Source organism: Diadema antillarum, unplaced genomic scaffold (assembly GCF_040938485.1).
Source record: "Diadema antillarum isolate AM-2024a unplaced genomic scaffold, OU_Dant_1.0 seq00000460_RagTag, whole genome shotgun sequence".
Classification (NCBI taxonomy): domain Eukaryota; kingdom Metazoa; phylum Echinodermata; class Echinoidea; order Diadematoida; family Diadematidae; genus Diadema; species Diadema antillarum.
In genome coordinates, this window is record NW_027271431.1 from 3,508,379 (window position 1) to 3,524,806 (window position 16,428).

Genomic DNA, 16,428 nt, shown 5'->3' on the forward strand with positions numbered 1-16,428 from the left:
CATAACGCATTTGAAGTTCATATAGTATACAAATGATGCACAGGATAGAGTGCGTTAGTGTAGGCGTATAGTGCACTCGAGGGTATTTACAATTGTGAAACATGCACGAGGCGAAGCCGAGTGCAAATTGTAAATACCCGAGAGTGAGCTACGCCTCCACTAATGCCACGAAATAATCCTGTGCATTATTTGTTTTATAAAATGGGTCGAAAATTCGAAAACTAACAGCATTTTTCAGCGTTTTTCACGTACCTTTGTGGGTCAAGACGTCCGAAGATGTTCGTCCCACACATTTACGCACGTCGCACTCGGAAATCCCGCACATACAGTATAGACGTCTAAGTATAATGGGGGGTTGGGTTTCCGGACACTTAAGTTCCCGCATGAAAACTTACTTATTTTACATAGAATATGCACCCTTTACCTGAAAGACTTGATATAGACTCCTCATATAGGCCTACTAGACAACATACTCTGAAAACGTTGTGAGAATTAACCTGCTAAATCGTTGGATTTGCCCTTCAAAGTGACTCCATGTACGCGTCCGGTCCCACAACGCTTGGTCTACTGTACTGTACAAAGTGTAGAATATACGTACGCCACACATGTTATGCACAAGGGAAGAAAGGCCGGCCGGCCGGCAGCCTGAACTAGAAGTTGTTTACAGGATTGACAGCGCGTATGCATGCAATTCATCAAAGGAGCCGCCGCGCGCACAGACGATCGGCAATAGGATTTAACACGCAGTGCAATGGGACTAGAATAAAGGAAGCACATGTGACTCATTTCAGCGCTTCCTATTGGCTACATTCTTGAACCCATTTTATAATCTTGAATAATGCATGATTAAAATGTGTAATATATTATTTTAAATACACTTTATTCAGAAGCCTGATTTCCTTCACAAGAATTCATGAATGCATTTTACAATGGTGTGCTACAGTACCACAGATGTCACATGGAACCAATGCAACCATGTAACAAAATACTATATTGCCGAAGAATTGAGAGTTGTATCATTACAAGTTTATTATTTAACAACCAAGCCTGTTTTGCTGTTCTCTATGTACAATTATACAAAGAACCGACTTGGTAGCATGATCCGTCATTACTGCTTTGTCCCACAAGTATGTTGATGTATGGTCATGTCGCGGCGGAGTTGGCTTTGTGGACACTGCAGTATACACAAATCATTCCTTTTGTCTGTGCATTGATACGCTGTTTGTGCCTCATTGACAGGGTCGCATTGTATTTGGAAACAAGTTGGTGCCAAGCAGCCTGATGATCAGTCTGGAAGACTGCCACGGCAGCTACACCACCCGCGCCCCGGAGTGCCGCTGGGACCAGTTCACACACGAGGTCAAATGTACGGGGGAGGGGCTGAGAGTAGTACTCGCCCCCAGTCCCAAGTATGAAGGACCAGTCGACGAGTAAGTCCAGCTGTGTTTATATTTGAATTCAAATTCAGTTTGAAACAATGATGATATTGATGTGGCATTTCTAAACCAATTTTCACCAAATAAACTTTTAATTCCTCTTAGAATTGTATGCTCTGTAACATTTCATGAAATGGTTTTAGATATCTCGCAAAAGTTAAAAGTCGAATCCTCACCTCAATCAATAATTTACCCCCCCCCCCCTTTAAAGCATTGTGATGAGCAACGCAGAATTGGTGTAATATTCGTAGATGAAAATGTCTTTTTTGTGTGTATTTCAGGCCTCCAAGGTACATGGGAGATGGGTTTGTTTTGATGCAGTCCAGCAAGGTACAGATTCACTACTACCAAGATGAACCAGGTAAATCATTCTATGATATTTTAAATCATTCTTCCCATAATTCAACTTGATGTTGAAGAATGATAAAGTTGAGTTGCTGAAAGTTACTATTACCGATCCAGAATAGTTTGTGGAAATTTGTCATAATATGAAAGCGTCACATTAGATGAGCTGTTTTGAAAGACGAATTTCTGTTAAAGATCAATTCAAATTAAGGAATGACAAATAATTTCATGAAGAGAAAAGTGCCACAGTTTTTATTTTATCATTATCCTCACCCACTAGTTTGAATTTAGAACTAAGTACAACTCCTCTTATTGCCGAAATTCCACGGCATGTCAAAAGCCATGAATGCTAAAGGGGTACATTCAATTACCTGCTGAGCTTTTAGTGATAGATAGCCATCAAAAATGCAGTTTCAAAGCATGTCAAATTTTGTTATCACTTCGTTCAGTCCTGCTCTTTAACCCTAACTAGGCCAGGCTATTTATCATTTATGCTAAATTATGCTAATTTATGCATAATGATGCATGAAATCTGACAATTTGGTATAAATCACTAAATAAAGCTCATAACAAGCACATTTTTGTGTAAATATTCTTTTTTTAGTGTCCTTAGCAAATGTAAGAGAGCAAAAATTGTGCCATCAGAAAAATTTCTTAGATATTTTGTTGTTTTAAATTTTTTATGTATTTCTTTGTTTTTTCGACTTTATTTTTTTTCCTTGTTTTTTCGATGAAATTTGTCCATGACATAGTTCTGAACAAGAAAATATGTTATTAATTGATTTTGATCAATAAAACCCCCGAATAATCATGCTTTTATGAAATTTGCCTGTAAGCACAGTTTGCATTGAAATTGTACACGAATTCACGTTTTTGAGCAATTTTTGGTCTGACATGCACGTACATATTTATGCGCAACTTCGGAACCGTACACCCGGGCATCGCAAATTTGGTGTCAAAAGATGCGGGAGACTCGAAAAAAAAAAGTCATGAAACGTCGCGGCGATAGCTTTTCGCGATAACGATACATCGCGCAGAACGTCGGGGGGGCTCGGAGGCCCCCTCCTCCGGCCTAGTTAGGGTTAAAGCAACAATACAAATATTCTTCAATTTTTCTGTGTTCCTGTCAGGTTTGGTACCTTCAGCTGAGGAGATCTCAGAGTTTGATGAGGAAGACGAGCCTGCTAAGCCACCAGTCTCAGCTCTTGATATAACTTGCCAGAAGAAAGGAACACACTTCACCTATGGACCTTGGGCAGACAGGCAGAGGTATCAGACTTCATTAGACTGATATTTCATCTAGTCAGTGTGATACAATTGTTCATTACATATTGTTGGCTACGGTGGTTCTGCCAGAACAGTTCAACAAACATTGAGAATGCAGCCCTAGAGTTGTGGCGTAGTATTCCATGGTGCCTTTAACAAGCAATTTCTGTTGAGAAATTTAATGTTGCTCTATAAGCCTATTCATATGATGACAAAGCGCTTTGGGCCTTGTGGGAAAAGCGCACTATAAATAATAGTAATAATAATAATAATAATAATAATAATAATAAATAGTTTCTCTATAAAATGTTACGCTGTTATCTGTCTTCCTTTGTTTGCCTGATGGTATGATGCACTGTATCTGAATATCTGTATCATTCAACTTTCTTTCAATGTGATTAGTACTAAAATTGCTCTATTATATTATTATTTTAAATATTTATCTATTTATTTATTTTTGCATTTGTTCATGTCTGCATTTTTTGGTCACGTTGTTCGGATGAACTGACAAATCAGGCAGCTGTAAACAAGATTTTTAAAATGAAATGGTGTGAGAGATATTGGATAGAAAAGGCTTTTTGCATAAATTTGCCAGTGTCTGTTTAGATATTTTTTTCTGACACAGGAATTCAGCCTTGTATCCTTTCTTTTATTTTTTGTTCTCAGGGAATTTCTGATGAAGTTCTTCTACCCCCAGGATTACAAGTCGCATCCCGCGACGCCGAGAGCAGGAGCCGGGGAGAAAAGACAATTTGAGACGGTGGACTTCAGGCTGAATATTGTGGAGGAAGCTACTGTGGACATACTCTTCACAAAGAATAAAGTGGGTATTGCAGGAATGCATTTCATGAAAGAGCTTCCCTGGCACATATCTGAAGCAGTTGATGAAATGCTGATTTTGAGGAGAATATACTCCACAGTTTTTGGATGAATTTTCCTCAGTCCATTGTATGGATTTAATTTGTATCTTGTAGATGAAAGACTTTTAGTAAAATTCAAAATTTATTTAGAGAAATGTGTATATAAATCAACAGTTTTTTTCAAAGGAAGTTTACAATTGCAAACTGTCTCCAGATAAAAGCTATTTGTATATATCAAGTACATAGTATTCAAGCGTACAAAATTTTTAGACAAAGCAGCAGAATGTATTATGAATAACGGCTGCTCCTGCTTTACAACTTCATGCCTACAAATTTGTGTTGTGTTATGTATTCAGCCCACATGCGTTCTCATGGCTCTTTTATTATGGTCTGGATGGCTAAAATTATATTTTGAAACTCAACATAAGACAGTAGCCATGATTTATATTCTAAGATAAAAAATAGAAGAATTAATCAGTCAAGATTGACTCATCAAATGCTTTGCCTTTTACAGAACACAACAGAGATGTCCATGTATTTCTAGCTTCACATCGCATCACCCACGTTTGCTCATACACATTGTGTTCTATTCATTCCTCCTGGAAAGAAGATTCTAATCAAATAGACTGTAAAGCAGCATCCATGTAGTCTCTCTGAAAAATGGGGGGGGGGGGGGAACTAAAGTTTTTGGTGAACATATTTGTCGTATCCACTTTGATAAGTTTACCAGACACAGTTTGGTTTGTTCTTACAAGTTGGGTAATATTTGCAATATCAATGACATGCCAAAATTTTGCCACCTGTAAAACTATTGTTGTGTACATCCCCTCCATGATGGAAAATTGATACATTAAAAAAAAAAAAAAATAGGTGGTACCTATTTCTCATTCTGCCACTGTGATTATCAGTCACAATTTCAAACCCTCCATGAAACTGTCGTACAAGTTTTGATTTGCAAAATAACACGACAAATAAAGTATTAGGTAACAGTGTGGTATCATTGAAAATAAAAGTTATTGTTGTCGTTTTTTTCCAGGAAACCAATGCATTCCACATAGACATGAAGAGAGGGTCATACATCGAGGTCAGCATCCCACAGCTGTACGGCATTGAAGGCTTCAGCACCAAGATCATGGGCCAGTTACTGTTTCTTGAAGCAGCCACCAGCTTGCCATACCGATCCTTTATCAAGAGTGAGACCTTGGAGGTGAGAAGCGAGTGGAGTAAACCACCAGCTTCTGGGCTGCGCCATGTCCTTCATTATTCTTTAACTTTTACAACAGATTGATGATTTTTTTTAATAGTTGTTTTAGTACATTATCGATATGTGATTGTGTACTGATTTTTTTTTTTCTTAATATCATTAGTCATTGTTTTCCCACCCACTGTAGGGAATTGATTTTTGTTTGAAACACAAACAGGAGTTTTTGCTTTTAAAGCTCGTCACGTCATAATGGTCTGTCATCAGTTTTTGGTCATTGCTAAGACAGTTTACTTTGGGTGCATCTTGCATCTACTTCAGCAATGTCTACTTTCAATGATGATAGATAACACTTGTTGGTGATTTTAGATGTCATGTTACTCTATACCAACAGCGAAGTATTCTTGTAGCATCCACTTAATGAAAGGGATTGATACAGTATGTTTTTCAAAGCTGATGAAGACTACTGTCTATTCCTCTACAACTGCTGGATGAAATTTCTCTGTGATATTTCAATGAAATTGTACTTCGGATTTCTGATGTGCTGATAAAAGAATGTAAACCTTTATTTTAGTTCAGTGAGAATGGAAAAGATAGGAAATGCCCTCGTCTTTAATTCAACAGTTCAAGATTGATGTGCACTACCCACGGGCCTGGAACCACCCTCAGAACTGGGAGATATCCCTGACATTCAGCAAGGCTGGCTGGTTCTTCATCTACGCCCACAAGGTCTTCATCACAGGTGAGACTGATTTAAGCCTTGCGCCATCTTTTCCATCGTATGTGTATTTTGGTAATGACAGTTGTGGATGTGGCATTTCATTATGCTGTAGAAATATGCTGAGTGTGTGTGCTTATCAATTATTCAGTCTTTCCTCATCAAAATGGCAAATGAATCAACTGTAATCATTGTGTAAGATGACCTTTATTTTCGCTGGAGCTTAGAATGTGCTGTGTCTACTGCAAGAGTATGGAATCACTATCTTAGATATTACCATACGGGTACATTTTTGTTTGACTTGTCTGTTATCATGAGCTACAGCTGCATAGTTAAGCTATTATGTGACCAGTTTCACTCGACCCGTCTCCAGTGTTACTTTTCGCAAATAGCTGCTATGACCTCATAAACTTTCTGAAATGACTGAATGAGAGAAATGATGAATGTTCACTTGTGGACAGTTTTTCGCAGAGTAAACATCTGGTAGTAGTCAAATCTCCCATTTTTTTTCCCCTCTATAATTTCTGACATTCTTTTCTCCTCTTCTTGACAAGATATGATCTCCGACTGGACGAGCAGGAGCAGGCAGGACCTCTTCAACTTTGTGCCATACACCGTCCGTCTCAACATCACTCTTCATCAGTTTGAGCTGATACTTCCTGTCAACGAATACAACTGGGTGGACTGCTCCTCCCATCAGAAGGAAAATGGTAAATATCAATTTGCTTATTTTATAAGGTGTACTACTGTAGGGTATATAGTGTCTGTTCACATTGTCATTAGCAGCATGATATAGTCACTAGATATTGTTAGTTCATTTTAGCTGTGATAAAGGTGGTGGTGATGATGATAATGAAGCAGAAGTTGTGTCATGATAATAATTGATATAATTAGTTGATACTACTCATTGGTAATAATAATCATAATGATAATAATGATAATGATATAAGCATCAGGAATGGCAATAATGGTTATAGTATAAATGATTGTTGTTATTACAGATATCATCATTGCCATATTTATCAAACTAATTCTTATTTTTACATTTTGTACTATGTAGTTTGCATTGGACTTGTGGGTGAGCAGCTGGATCTATCAGTTGTCCTGCCGTTCACAGATTATCTCCCGCAAACAGTGCCGATCAGAATTCTTATCAAGGTAAGTAAGTCCAATGAATTAACAAACTCTTTGTCTGTGATTGAAAGTGCTAGATATGATCCTTAGTTATCCGTTAAATCTGCTTCTTTTTCAAGTGACTCCATTGTCATTAGTTCTCGTTCATTCCTTTACATTCAAGATGTTCCAGAAATGGAGGTAATGATATCAATTTTCATGCATCAGCCTAAAATGATTCCAGACGGGCTGTTCTGGAGGCATTTCCCGATAAAATACTACAACTTCAGATGTTTAATATGTTTGCTGGAGTGAATAAAGAAAACAAAGGAGATGAATTGTAAACTACAGTTTCTTTCAATCCGCTATATCTTGAGAGACCTTGAGAACGGTTGTCAATATACTGTAAATACTGTACTATCAAGGCTAGCTTTGTATCTTAGTATTCAGATTATTTAATCCCAAACAGATATGGTACAACAAAGTATGAAACAACCCCCCTCCCCCCATCATGAAATGGTCATTATGTTCAGCACCATCCAATCCTCTGTTGCAGGCCGATGCTGTGTCTGGCTACCTATTCCTGCCAGACTGCTACACGGCCCAGCACCACTTTGTGGCCCTGGCGAAGGCAGCCAAAGAGGCCTGCAGCTATGGGGAGAACAAGAGGGGAATGGGGCTAGACAGGAACTACTGGAGGAACAGCACAGATGAGTAAGTGAAACTGTTATGAGAACATGCCCTTTACCATAAAAATGGACATTTTCTTGGAAGTTATTTTTCATGCTCAACCGGGTAAGATGAAGTTCACATTTTTATAATGTAGGATCAAAATATAGAATAGAATTACATATAACAAGCAAAATATTAGGGCACTTTTAGTTTTGTGCTAATTTCATGTCGCATGAAATGTGCAAAAATTTCCACACCGCAATTATTTCCACTTTTACAGTATTCCATATCGAAGGTACGGTCTCCGCGAAACAGACATGTGGATTCAGCACATGCAGAAGGATTTACTAGAAACTTTCAGTGAAGGCTTGGGAAAGATTCGACAGTTCATTCAAAAGTTATAATTTGTTTTGGTGAATTTTATTATGTTGCCCTTACCAGACAGAAACTTTCGTACAATTTGAGGAGTCACAGTAGTAAAACAATGTAAAAAAAAAAAAAAATGAAAGGGATTTCACAAATCTCCAATTTGTTGTGAATGTACACATTCCCTCAACCCGTTACTTACTAATTTATGTCAAGGTAAATATTATTCTCTGAGCTTTTGTGACTAATTAGCATAAGTGCCCTGTCAATAATCTAAAAATATGATATTTTATGAGATTCCTTGAATATATCTGTGTATTGGCTATGTGGGCCTGAAAGAGGCCAGCATGTTCAACAGGCATGTTCTGTTTATGGCCATTTTCCTGCCTTCTTGCCGACAGCCCAAATTGGATTGAGTGTGCCTGTGTGCCGGTCGTTGCCCTCTGCATCCTCTACACCTACCACCCCACCCCGCTGGACGAGGATGTCCCACGGATCGTGGTCAAGCACGGCCCCCGTGGCAAGCAGCAGTGGTCATCGGTGCCCCCGCAGACCAGCTACGGTGGCTGGAAGCGAAACGACCCCATGGTGGACCCCGGAGAGCTGGCCGCGGACTCTCTGCAGCTGGAGGTGGACATTGGGCCCCTGCTCATCATGGCCTTTGGCCCACTCATCAAGACACTCCCCGCCCTCAAGGTCAGATGATGCCACTTTAACGATCTTTATTCATGCCCTCCAGGTATATTGATTGCAGTCATCTCCGTATTCATCTGTCCCTATGTCTGACAAAATCATGTCAGTTTCTTTGTTTCTTCAGAAGTAGTAAATTTATATTGAATTTGGTGCAGGACATATCTTATATGGAGGGAAATCAACCAGTTTAATTATTGCAAGAAATGTAAGGAAGGTCTCAAATCATATCAGCAAAATTAAGTCCTTACCTCTCAACAGTTGAAGTTGGAATCAATGTTCTCTCTTCTGATATCAAAAATTATATGCAGATAGTGAAGATTAAAATCTGGAGTGCCTGTAAAAGAGGGCATCTTCATGTAACATTAGACTCAACACACCTAACAAAGGATGAATTCACCATTTGCATGTAGGGAATTACATCTATCATGACTTTGCTTTGATTTAAAAACTCTCTAGCATGAATTGATGGATGAATTAACTTAGATGATGGTGAGAGTCATCATACAGTCCCCTTTGTTAAAAAATAAAGAAAGAAAAACATGTTTTTGTTTGGATGGGACAAGAATTCAAGGTCCCCTGTGTGAGATACAATTATAAAGACACCACTTCACGTCTTTATGATGAGCAGGGTGCAAACCTTGTGAAGTTGCCTACTTCATACACACTCTGAAAAATTGATGAACATTACTAACCCTTTGCATTTTTGACAGGTTTTGATTAGCAAGTGATATCATGCAGGTACATTGTGCATTGTGCCAGTGAATGGACAGATTGGTAATTTCTGCATACATTCCTCTGTCCACGTTTCGTTTGTGGTCACTTAGGAGGACTACCTTGGCCTTCACCAAGACCTAATGGACTTCACGTCCCTCCCAGACAAGGGAAAAGACAGGAAGGATGAAGTGACCAAACATGCTGAGAGCAGAGTCCTGAACCCGCTGGGTCTCCGCCCATTCAACATCACCGTCTCACTCAACATTGACGGCATCAAGGGATTCCTTCCCAAGGTATGACAATACTGCCCTCCATGTGAGACGGGGATCAAAGTGGTCAGTTCAACCTTTGCCTTACCCAGCATATCTAGCAGTGCATACACTGTATTTCTGGCCTCTGTGTTTTAAGTCTTTCTGTCATTATTTGACATGATAGGTTTTGATCTGCTTTAGTTGAACCTTTGCTGTACCGTACCAAGGTTATCTAGTGGTACATATTTCTGGCCTCCGTCTTTTAAGTCTCTCTGTCATAGCCAGTTTTGATATGCTTTCAAGCATTCCCATATGCAACATTGGAGAAAAAAAGAAAGAAACATTGACATATTGCTCTACCAGAGAATCACAGTGTTTCATTTTGTACTCAAAGTTGACTTTTATTGGTGTGATCACCCTGCAGTACTGCAATAAGGCTGACGTTGGCTGTGCCACCTTGGTGTTAGAACAGCTCTGCTTTGAGATGTGTCGCCAGTTCAAGGAGACCAAGCTTCAGCTCCTCCTCTCACCCATTCTCCTCATGGTTCCCCACTCGCCCAACAAGGTCAGTGCACTTTTCCTTCTTTGCTTGCTCCAGGTAGAGTTTTGCTTCATCAGTGCATACACACACACACATACACACACCCACCCATACATATGAGAACTTGGACTTCTTAACGAACAGCACTGCCTTTTTGGTGATACTGAGCAGGACAACCTAGCTGTAAAGTATCATTTTGCATTGACTTTGCATTGATGGCAAATGAAAATCTTTGTCCATTGTTTCGGCAGTTGATGACATAATGTCGTACCTTCCTTGAAGTGTGTTTGAAGCATGTATGTTGCACATTAGATTCATGTTACTTTGTGATGATATACAAATATTCCCTTGCTCTTAGTATGATGAAATCCCACTTAAAATTTGTAGGAATAGCAAATATGTAATTCATCCATTTCACCTGACAATACCAGTTTTTATATTCAATGTGCCCCCCCCCCCCAAAAAAAAAGAAACTCCTTTGCATATATTGTGTAGGAGTGAAATGATGCTGACGCATCAAATGTACAAATTCTGATGAATTTACCGGAAACCATTTTCCAGAATGACATGCCGCCTGCTAACCAGCCCGAGAAGGGCCAGATGGCACTGTCTGGCCTCCAGCTGCGCTGCCACGCCATGTTCTCCAGGGCAGGGATACCACCTGACAGCGAGACGGTGGAGTACGCGTGGCTGGTGGACCTCCAGATGGGGGCCCTCAGTGGACAGCTTACAGTACCACAGGTATGCAGCTGGATGTTTGATCTTTGCTTTATTAATAGTTGCAGCAGATTCCATTACAGAAATCATATGCAGTTGCTAAATGCCCAATTTTCAGTGGCTGAGAGCCAAGTTGTGTTTGATGTGGATTATCTGCAGTCATTAGCAGCGTTTGATGTGACAGGGGCCCATTATGCAAATCATGATATGAATGGTGGGATAACGTGACTAGATCATTGATAATTTTCTTGCTAGGCAGTACCAACTATTAGAATTATTTTACCAACCTCCACACCAGTGGGTGCTGGAACACAGAGTTTACTCACTTTAATCTTCATAGGGATGGAGGCGTCCATGAATGGTGCTTGCGTATTTTTATATTGTGTTACAATTGGTTATTATCAAATGTTTCATCCTGGCATACCTCAAATGGTGAAATATGATGTCATACTGCTGACTTCATCATTGATTGCCAATGTCCATCTCATGTTTGTTTTTTGTTTTTTCTCGACGTAAAGTTGCTCACCGTGGTAGAATCCCTGCAGCTCATGGTGCCACTGGTCGTGGATCCCATCGACCGACTCTCCACGCCGGCCAGGCCCCAGATGTGCATCCACATGGTGGACTCCGAGCTGTGCGCAGCAAGGGAAGAGGGCATTTACCCGTCTCCCTGCCCATCCGAGGACGACCTGAAGTACCGCGTCCTGAGGGTGGCTGTCAATGCTGTGCAGCTGCAACTGGTGGAAGAGACTTCGGCACTTGAGATCAAGGTACAAACAACAACAACGATTCAAATCTTAAGAATTTGAGTCTTTCTTTAGACTATGGATGATTAGATTTGAGATTTTGGTTTGAATTCTGCCCGTTGTCAGATCTTCAGACTAAATGTGTATGCCTAAATATCCTTAATAACTAAGTTTCTTGACAGTGCTTTAAGCAGAACTAGTGATTACATTCTTTGGGAAGACTCATAACTCTGGAAAGGCTACTCTAGGGACACAAGGTTCTATTTTTGTTCAGATTCTTCTTATTCTGTGACATGTGGGTTTTGGAAAAAGTGACATTTACAGTATATTATAGAGAGTAAGTCAATTGTCTTCTTGTTGCTTGCTTTGAACAGAGGTTCATTCATCTTAAATAATGCAAATATAGTCTATGATCAAATATTATTGCATCCAGCATATTTTATAACTATTTAAATTTATTTGTAGACACAAAAGCATGGAGATGAAAAAGGGATACCTGTGAAGCAATTGAATTGGTGGAGATGTGAATTTGACATTTATGAGTGTGTCGTACAAAGAGAACAAAAATTAGGATTGTGCATTGTTTTTATAATTTTTTTTTTTTTTGAAGGAGCTGCGGGCTGAGCTGTATTACATGTATCTTTTGTTTTGTTTTGTTTTGTTTTTTTTTGCTTGGGACTGCTAAGCATGATTGCAATGTATATTTATACCTTTTTTTTAAAAATGTTTGTATCTCCTTTTGCATCACAAGGTGAATCAAATTCGACTTGCCACATGCAACCTTCACAGTGAGACTGTGGGGAGTGGTCTTACAGCCCTCATCCACCGAATTGACATCCGACAGTACCTTCTCCAGTCGGACCATCCCTTGGCCAAATCTTTCACGCAGCGGCCCCCTCGGTCTGAGCCCCTACAGAACTGGCTGGAAGTGGGTGTAATAAACCTGGGTCCTGTCTGTGTGGACTGTGTGGGTTTTCTGCAGGAGGTCCAAGACTACCGCATGCAGCACTACTTCCTGATGGTCCACGATGAAGCGACAAAGAGGCTTTGGTTCCTCTGGCATCCGGACAGTCTTGATCGGATGTATCCATTCTCAAAGTGTGGTTGCCAAGGAGGTTGCGCCTTCTTCTCGGACAGGCCATATGGCACACAGTTCTTCAGGGTCAGCACTGGCAGCCACTCTCAGAGGAGCTCTTGGAACGACGAGTTCCAGCAGAGGGAGAGTGACTATGGCCGCAGTCTCCTCCAGGAGGGCAAGTGGGTGTTTTCTGTGTGTGACCGGACTCCTGCAGACTCGCCCACCAGGGCTTTCAAGTTCACACCTGGATGGGTGGGCTTGTCCAGTCCCACCACTCCTAGTGAACCTGTGTGGGTCAATGGTGAGACAGCTGGAGGTGATAGAAAGGATGGAGTGGATGGCGACCAGGTGAGCGACACTAAGAAGGAGCAATCACAGAGTGAGTCCAGTCAACAGTCCTCAACAAAGCCCATACTGAGAACAGAGTCCCAGCGCTCACAGCAGTCGCATGCATCACAGCAGTCAGACAGTGCTGGCAGTGCTGTCCGCACCAGCATATGCTCAGAACCCACATCCGCAAAGCAACGCTGTGACTCATCCAGTACCATCAGCTCCAATCAAGCACCGACAGATCCAGTACTAGTTGGCAGTTCCCATAGTCTTCCAGTGGACACATATCAGCAGCAGGCAAAGAGTTCACCGCCACCACCGTCAAGGAACTACAGTGCAGAAACCATGCCAAAGTATGGACACTCTCAGCGTTTGGAGCAGTATCCTGCTCCTAAACTTGATCGGACTCGTGCCTGTTCTATAGACTCGCCAACCAGTGGCGTTGACAGTGAGTACTTCTCTGCTGGCGAGGATGGAACTGGTGCCCTGTGGTCCGCCAACCATCCAAGCAGCTCAACCACGAGCATTCAGTCCACCGTCCAGCCTCCCACTGACTCTGGCTCTTCTGTGTCCGAGCTCAAAGGCCAATCCACAGTCTCGAGCTCCGACCTCCAGAGCCCTTCCGAAAAACTGCAATCTGCCTCATCCTCCGACTCATTTGTTTCAGCTGCATCCTCGGAGGACACTCTCATCAGGATGCGGGATGAAAGGGATAGCTCAGTGAAGAGGAATCTGGAACTCCACTCCCCTTACTCCCCTTACCTGACGCGAGTCACCAGTCACCACTGGTCAGTACCCCTCAGCCTTGAGAGCTGGAAGCAGTACGTGAACTTTGATCCAGCGGATGCCACCCCTTCAAGCTCCATCTACCAGGCATCCATCCAGATGATGGGATTTGTGAAGCAGCAGCAGGGAGTGAGTCCAGAGATCATAACAGCTGTGGACTCTGATGACACTTCCTCGGACAGCGAAGGCCAGAGTGACCAGTCCAGCGTGAGGTTCACAGGGGATCCCAGAGACACCAGCCTGCAGGATCTGCATGACAGATTATTTGGTGAACCTGCACACAGTAAGATCAAATACATCACTTTCTCATTTTAATTCTTTTATTTGATTCTCTCATGGACAAACTAGAAGAAAATGCCAAGACCAAGGTATTTTGCATCCAAATAATAAAAATGATTTTATTGTAATACTGAGAGTACTGTTAAGACAACTACCAAAACCTTATTTTCTCTTCAAACCATCAATTTGATGTAAAACCAGCCATTACTTTGCCCCATATCAGAGTATCATCACAAGGGTTTAGAAAGGTGATGAAGTTTTCTTACTGACAGTGTTACTTTGTTCATATTGTAATACAGAATCATAAATCAGACTTCTGGTTCTGATGTCTGGTCTGAGTACTGTTATCATTTATATCTCTCAATAATCAAATGCATTTATGATGTGAAGATGCTCTTGCAAGCATACTGTATATTGTAATGAATTTACACAAATGTTCCATTACTGTTCATGTATGCAGATAGGAATGCTATTGTAGATAGTCATATATTGTTTTTCCAGAAGTTGTGGAACCTCATGAGTAATAAGTATGCTGGGATTGCCCTATGTGCAATTTCTTAAATTGCTGGTGAACAGGCCAAAAGATCATGCACCTGCCCCTGATAATTTTCAGACTATTCACAAGGCTTCCTACATTTGTTAGCCCACAATCGCACATTTTATGATTGTTCTACCACAATTACATTAATTCCTTTTAGTTTAATCATCTCTTCTTTTCACTGGGCAAATTGGTTCAATAGATTGATACAAATTTATGAATATAGTATTCGTTTGTTCTCCTCTTACCTAAATTATTTAACAGTGTGCAGCAAAATGACTTTAAGGAGCTCTTTCAGCTTAGCAGAGTATATACTAGACATAGTTTCTGCACTCAAGAAATGATTTTATTGTTCTGATTGTGATGGCAGCATCCTGCAAGCTGGAACCGTCATCGGGTACCTCTGTGTTTGCCGAGATCCAGGGCCCCATCAACATCCTTATGACCCCTCTTCTTCTGGTAGCCATCAATAGGTAAAAGTCCTCCTTGTGGAATCTAGGCTTACTTTTTTCTTTTCATCTCACACATCTTTTATGAAGCACTTATTCATAGAATACCATCAAGAAATCAGTATGCCTGACTAGCGAGACTTCTGATTTGATATGACCACTGATAATACAACAGTTGGCATGACACAGGTTTTACACAAATGTGTAGGTTTGCATGCATCATTATATGCTTGGACTTGTGGACATTATCCAAAGTTTTTACAATATCTCTGTGACATGGTTTCTCCAAAGATATGAAGATGATTTGAAAGGTTCATCTGTCATATTGGATTCTTCCTTGACTTGTTGCGTTTTCACATAAAAAAAAAAAATCAGCAGCAGTGATTAAGACTTATCTATTGTGTAAGAGCCAGTTGTGCCATTTCTAAAGTCTATGGAAAATCACTGTTTTGGGGGCAAGAGCGAAAGATTTGTGTTAGTGCAGCATGTATTGTGCTCCTGTTTCTCAGGTATGTGGATGCAGCCAAACCCATCACCACCAGTCAGCACCCAGCCTCCCTCCTGTCCTCCCTGCATCATGCCTGCATCACTGACGTGGAGTCCCTGTACCACCGGGGCCTACTCCCTGAGGGGGGCAGCAGTGCCAGCCTCACCCGGCAACAGCAACCCCCGATGAACCTCAACACCAACAACAACTCAAGCGACGTAGATAAGGAGGATGGGACGAAGACCGTCACGGTGACCGTCAAACTGCCAAAGGTCAGTCTGTGTGGTTTGATTCACATTCTCAAGGTAAGACCTCCATTACAAGCCTTCCCAGTTTTCAACTGATTTCATCTAGGGATGACACTTGGCATATCCTTGTGAAATCTTCAGCTAAAGCAATATAGTGCAGCCACATGTAACACTTCCTCTTTTTCCATTTATCACCAGTATTATATTGCAGAGAAAACAGTTATGACTTGTCATGTTATTTGCTAAAATCTTGTGCTGTGTAGGACACGTGAATCATCTTTCCAGTGGACATCTCCTGTACAAATATTTGCGCTTACCTCAAACACATGCTGATTAAAGAGAGCAGGATAAAAGTTTAATCGGTATTCATCTAAAAGCTTTTATCCTGAAATTCTGGAAAAATATGTGCACTGTTGAACTTGTCCATGTTGCAGTAGCAATATCTAAGTAACTTTGAACTGTAGACACTAACATTATTTTGTCCAGTTCATGAAACAGTGCACAAAAAGATCCCAGTGACAAACTTGAATCGTATAGAAACTTCCATTAAACTTCAGTGTGATAGCCAATGTTTAGATTGACAATACTTATTTG

The 16,428-nt window shown here is 40.8% G+C and overlaps 1 protein-coding gene across 1 annotated transcript in view; it reads left to right on the forward strand.

The window, feature by feature from the left end:
- Positions 1-16,428, forward strand: part of LOC139733094 (bridge-like lipid transfer protein family member 1) — a 92,718-nt gene that overhangs the window by 29,157 nt on the left and 47,133 nt on the right. Inside the window, exons 7-23 of the mRNA XM_071643937.1 lie at positions 1,240-1,430; positions 1,718-1,797; positions 2,912-3,050; positions 3,714-3,870; positions 4,944-5,114; positions 5,733-5,850; positions 6,381-6,536; positions 6,887-6,984; positions 7,496-7,653; positions 8,379-8,673; positions 9,495-9,677; positions 10,060-10,200; positions 10,738-10,917; positions 11,412-11,663; positions 12,391-14,116; positions 15,021-15,123; positions 15,609-15,858. Coding sequence (XP_071500038.1) covers positions 1,240-1,430; positions 1,718-1,797; positions 2,912-3,050; positions 3,714-3,870; positions 4,944-5,114; positions 5,733-5,850; positions 6,381-6,536; positions 6,887-6,984; positions 7,496-7,653; positions 8,379-8,673; positions 9,495-9,677; positions 10,060-10,200; positions 10,738-10,917; positions 11,412-11,663; positions 12,391-14,116; positions 15,021-15,123; positions 15,609-15,858 — 4,398 coding nt within the window. The remainder of the gene's footprint in view (positions 1-1,239; positions 1,431-1,717; positions 1,798-2,911; positions 3,051-3,713; positions 3,871-4,943; positions 5,115-5,732; positions 5,851-6,380; positions 6,537-6,886; positions 6,985-7,495; positions 7,654-8,378; positions 8,674-9,494; positions 9,678-10,059; positions 10,201-10,737; positions 10,918-11,411; positions 11,664-12,390; positions 14,117-15,020; positions 15,124-15,608; positions 15,859-16,428) is intronic.